The sequence below is a fragment of the Ranitomeya variabilis genome, chromosome 3 (genome assembly GCF_051348905.1).
Source record: "Ranitomeya variabilis isolate aRanVar5 chromosome 3, aRanVar5.hap1, whole genome shotgun sequence".
Lineage (NCBI taxonomy): Eukaryota > Metazoa > Chordata > Amphibia > Anura > Dendrobatidae > Ranitomeya > Ranitomeya variabilis.
In genome coordinates this window covers 679,079,209-679,085,208 of record NC_135234.1, presented here as the reverse complement: position 1 = coordinate 679,085,208, position 6,000 = coordinate 679,079,209, and the positions used below count along the sequence as shown (strand labels likewise).

The window sequence follows — 6,000 nt, the reverse complement described above, 5'->3', positions numbered from 1 at the left end:
CATTGATATCAGCGAAGGAAGGCGTGTAAATGTGGGAATCTGTCAACGTGGCACTCATACTTAATGCTAAATAAATCAAGATGCTTTGAAAAAAAATTTTTCCATGTCTATCCATCCTGTGCTTTGCATAGCTCCACGACTTTTCCTTCTTGGTATTGCAATTTCAATGTTGACGAGTGTATATATAGATGTCATTTATTAATAATTTTTTTAATTAAAATCCGATAAATCAACTTTATTCTATAGGTTCCTTACCTATGCTGTGTAATATGTTTCTCCCGGTACATTGCAAAAAAAAGTTGGTTAAAGATCCCTGGGATGACAGTTTTATTATTCACTCCTAGCATAGGGACCACAGCTACACATACAGCTCTGGCGTTAAAGTCCAGTTAAAATGCAATGTCTGAATGCTGGCCAAAGAAGTGGAAATCTATTTTATTTTTTAATCCTCACACCAGAGTACTGAGCTATCCTGAGTAGTGATGAGTAAACGTGTTCGGATAAGGTGTGATCATTCTCGAGTGCTAACCGAGTGTCTTCGGCGTGCTCAAGTAATATGTTCGAGTCCCTGCGGCTGCATGTCTCGTAGCTGTTCGACAACCGCAACACATGCAGAGATTGTAGAAACTTGATTCCAGCTCACCCAGTTGCTCTATGCTCACCCACCTGGGGCTCAAACACCGGCCTCGCCCTAGCCTCACATCAAGGAAAATAGAAAAAATTGGAGTCCGGCTCAACAGGACTGGATTTTCCTTTTCATGTCGACAATGTAAATTTTTCTTTTGTATGCACCATATTTACTTTTGAAAAAGAAAAGATAAATCCAGTTCTATTGAGCCGGACTCCAATTTTTTTCTATTATCCTACATGCAGAGATTGCCTTTTTGTGATTTTTGTATAGGAATATAAATGGTATTTTACATTTATAGATGACGATACGTGGTACAGTAACCTATATAGTGTAATGTATATTAAAGATGTTTTAACAGCTGAAATGTATGCCTTAAAGGAGGGGTTGTCTGTTTTATGAGATGACAAAAAAAATGCTTTCCCCCAACAAATGTTCTCCTGAACATGGATTTATTCTTTGAGAAATGTCATGATCAGGTGTACAAATGGGGGAAAAATCATAAAAAGTTAGTATCAACTCTACTTTAGATGAAAAAGTGAATGCCCGGTAAAATCTTCATTGAGGTTTGGTTCAGTTTCAGGCTGGGATTTAACTCCTCATTATCTTCAGACAGAAGTCTACAAGCTGACACTGTCAAAGTGACATCTTGTAGGTTGCTAAGGAGAAACTATAGGACTTTAGACAGAATTTTAGGTTATTGACAACCCCTTTTTAATACAAGAGTTCCCGGTTGGAAGAGAAGAGTTCAATTACACAACAGCACTCCCGCAGGAGAAATTGAGCATTGCATAAGTTTTATTGAAACCATTGGGCTGTTCATGTAATGCATGGAGGTGCTGAGTCCTGAATGGAGGATGTCTCTTCTATTAACTCATAATCGAATTAATAAAGTCTTTGAAAATGCTTTCTGTAAACTAGACAAACACTTTAAATCTGAATGAGACAGAGCCTCTGCTTTTAGCAATCTCTCATTTCCCAGTTATGTTTTTTTTTTAATAATGTAAAGTTCATGTTTTCTACTGTATTTTGTATGTATTTGAAAATTGTACAAGTTTTATTGAATTTTTTGTTTGCCATGTCACTACTACTGTATGTAATGAACTGTAGCTTTAAATCTGACACGTGAGATTTCTTAATCTGCAATTTTGTATTTTTTTTATGTGACCTCAGTTTGTTTGTTTTTTTTTCAAACTATTTCTCTTTTTCTAGGCAGCCAGGTAATGACTGTTTTTAACCCAACAATATGGTGGACATCCACTGACTAACAGGACTGAAGTGGCATTCATCAGTTCAGGAGCTTTTTTTTAACGTGGTGGTGGTGGTCTTATTTAAAGAGATACTGCCTCATAACAATCATAGCTTTCAATTTCTAACATTTTATGGAAAAACAGAAAACCTTATCTGGTTAGTGTGGACAAAAGTTTTTCTTTTTATCTATTCTGCACAGGTTTCTCTACACATACTAGAGACATTCTGTAATCCCACCAGTTGCTCATGACTGTTTTATATTCATTTTTTCCTTAGTTAGAATAGAGGGAAAATTTTGTTTTCTAACACTGTGCAGTCTGATGTTTTTTATGCTCCTTTTTTTGCCAGTGTATGTAGAATATTTAAATACAATTTTTTTTATATTGTCTGCCTTTTTTTGTGATATGTTCTCTAAGAAACATTTAAAGGGGTATTCCCAAATTGGACCTTTATGAGCCATCCCCAGGCTATTCCAGAAATGTCTGATAGATTAGGACCCCCATCTGCATCAAGACCAGACTCCATCTTGCAAAATCCGTAATGGAGAGATCGGCCGCACATGCACGGCTATCTTCACACACGCAGCCCTGTTCTTGAAATAGATGCAGGTGGTATGGTAGAGGTGAGATCCATATCTATCAGATATTTATGACCTAGTGCTGTAGATCTATAAACCAAAGTGTGCAGTTCACTGAATGTGCTAAGATGCATGCAAACATTAAATATGAAACAATTAAACTGCATTAGTGCTACATATCACAAAAACCCCCTTATTAAGTTACTGCACATATAACTGACCACGATATCCTAACCACAAAAGAACAAACAGTATACTGTGCTATGTTAAAAGATAATCTTTATTAAACAAAGCTACAAAAAACCTGTAGTCACAATTACAATTGTGATAAATCTCAAATACCAACCGGCATGATGGTGTATGACACTACTTGATAAATGTGGGAAAATACATCAATGCTGCTTAGATCTACCATTGATATGAACAAAGTGCTTTGTGCTATTTCATATTGGAAACCCCAGGTGGCGCCCTAGTATCGTAGACACCATGACCATGGGATAACTTAATCACAATAAGATAAACACTTACATAGCAGGGTGATCTTGGCAGCGTGGTTTCCCTAAGCTTAGGGAAACCACGCTGCCAAGATCACCCTGCTATGTAAGTGTTTATCTTATTGTGATTAAGTTATCCCATGGTCATGGTGTCTACGATACTAGGGCGCCACCTGGGGTTTCCAATATGAAATAGCACAAAGCACTTTGTTCATATCAATGGTAGATCTAAGCAGCATTGATGTATTTTCCCACATTTATCAAGTAGTGTCATACACCATCATGCCGGTTGGTATTTGAGATTTATCACAATTGTAATTGTGACTACAGGTTTTTTGTAGCTTTGTTTAATAAAGATTATCTTTTAACATAGCACAGTATACTGTTTGTTCTTTTGTGATTAGTGCTACATAGAATATACTTATAAAATAAAGTGTCTTCAGGCACAAATTCGCCAATTCGTGTCTGCCCATCAGCCATGACAAGGCCTCAGACTGACAAGCCAGTTAAGGAGGCTGTCATTCTAAATTTTTAGGTTGCACCCGTTCACACTTGCTTTATTCTGATAGGAGGTGTTAGTCATTTTTGTTTGCATTGTACATATGGAGGTAGTGACTACCTCCTTAGTGGGCAGATCACTCCTCCCATCAGTCTGTCTTGTTGTGGCTGATGAGCACACACAAATTGGTCAACTTATGCTCAAAGTATCTTTATTTTCTAATGTAATGCAGTTTACACATCACATGTTCAGTGTTTGCACACATTTTAGCAGGTATAGTGTACTGCTGTGGCTTGTGTATCATTGTCACAGCAGCTTGTACCTGTTCACATTTTCTCCATTCTGTTAAGAGGTGCTAGTCAGTTGTTGTTGTTGTTTTTTACCTGTGGATATGTCATAATTCTCTGGGATGGGAATACACCTTTGGCAATATTATATTACAAATGTCCGACAAACAGGTTTTGCTTTCCCTCCTCTGAACACCCAATCATCTTCTGTAATCACTCATTTTAGATTTTAATTGATTTAATTACATTTTTATACTTGTTGAGAATCATTAGTAGGTCATAAAGCCATATCTAAGGCAACAAGATAAAATCAAAGTTTGTATATTTAAAGTCAATTATCACTTATATTTTTTAATAATTAAAACCAAATACTGTTCAATAATTTTTGTAATGGTTTTTATTCACTGATTGTATTTTCTGTACATGGGGCGGCTATATGACATGATTTGCCGTTTACAGGATTGAGAGATGCGCTTTACAGGAGCCACAAGAACAATCTCATTAACCTGTAGACTGGAGAAATTAATTTCTATGGCATGCTTGTAGGCCTTGTGGTTATCTCGGCATGCTCTGTGATTTTTTTTCTATGACCATTGTGCAGGGAGGAGGAGGAGGTGAGCTGTGACGTAACCTATTGTGAATGGTGGATCCTGTGCTATCTATATTTAGGGGTTACTATGGTTATATACCCACCTGTGATGATAACATGACTGCTGAAAAGTGATTTCTGCGGATCAAGAAGTTTCAAGCTGCTATTCACCTCAGTGGCCAACATGAAAACTGTAAATTTTCAGGATTTTCCTTTGTAAATATGGTGACATGGAAATTTACAGAACAAAAACCCACAACTTGATTTTAACAGTCATCTTCTCATGCTACGTTTCCTTTTCTTTTGTGCAGATAAGTCAGTGTTCTTCATTTTGTACAACACCTATTGATCTCCCTTTATTATTCGCTTTCAAAAGAGGCACAGACATTTACCATTCTCAACATCACCCATCTAGCATAGTAAAAAATTCCCATTGCTCGTAGTGGTTAAACCAAACAACCACACCTTTTCACATTGCCTGTCCTATACCCTAAGCTGGTTCTCCAAAGTCTGGCCTGCAGGGTAAGTTAATAAAATTAAAGTGGATTTCACTCCCCCAAACTATTTATATCTGAATGTAGTACTCTCAAATTCAAGTCCAGCAATACTTTTACATGGCCAGTCCGTTCCTCTGTTACTGAGAAGCCAGTGAACGAATGGATTATGTAGATCTGAAGCCTCTGTCATCCAACTCTATTCCTCCCCCAGCGTCGTCACGTCCTGCTTGACTGACGTCTCCTTTGCCTAAAGACACAGAGGTGATCAGTCAAGCAGGAAAAGGCGACGCTGGGTGGGGAATAGAGCTGGAGTGACAGAGGCTTCAGATCTACAGCCTCATTTCCATATCCAATTAAAAGCCGATTTCTCTTATGAAGGAACGGACTGGCCATGTGAAGGTATTGCTGGACTTGCCTTTGAAAGAGCTGCATGTGCATATTTAAATAGTCTGGGGGTTAGATCCAGTTGACAGATTCCCTTTAAAGTTCCAAGGGAATAAAAGGGGTCTGTCATGTGACCCCCATCAATTAGCTAGAGCAGACAACAGCTAAACCACAGTGTCTTTCTCAGTGCTTTATATGGATAGCCCACCGGTTTCAATGGACACTTTGCAGCTCCAACCAGAACTGACTGCTGATGAGATTCAAGACTCGGCCACATTTTTGCACAAATATCTGCTGATCATTGGGGGTCACAGCAGCAGGACCACCTTTAATCCGCTTAACGTCAGGGCAACGCTTCTAACAAAAAGGGTCAACCTGTAAACACCCTTTTAAAAGCAATTGGTTTATCTGTCGTCAGTATAAATTTACAGTGTTTTTCATCATAATTGTTACGGTATATTTTGTATATCAGCACATAGGGGATTATTGGTGTTTCCGCCTTCTCTGAAACCCTAGTTGCTTTGTTGACTTCTTAACGTTGGTTTTACATCTCCTAATAGTATTGTCTGGTCCATTCCAGGGGTGAGGAGATACCAGTTATTCTTGGTTGAAATTTGGGTTGATCACAGTGGTTGTAGCACATTTATAAAGTGGGTTTTGGGCCTGTAAAAAAAAAAACAAAAAAATAAACTCAGTACAGTAGTTTCTTTGCACTCTCACAAGAGTTTAGTGATTATATAAAATGACCTGGACACAGGTTGGTGAAATCCAAGGTGACCTATTCTTACACATAT

General features: G+C 37.9%; 1 protein-coding gene across 1 annotated transcript in view; it reads right to left on the bottom strand.

Moving 5' to 3' along the window:
• Positions 1 to 5,461: 5,461 nt before the first annotated feature.
• ITGB7 (integrin subunit beta 7) overlaps positions 5,462 to 6,000 on the bottom strand; it is a 186,001-nt gene continuing 185,462 nt past the window's right edge. Inside the window, exon 16 of the mRNA XM_077298022.1 lies at positions 5,462 to 5,869. Coding sequence (XP_077154137.1) covers positions 5,804 to 5,869 — 66 coding nt within the window. The 3' untranslated portion in view covers positions 5,462 to 5,803. The remainder of the gene's footprint in view (positions 5,870 to 6,000) is intronic.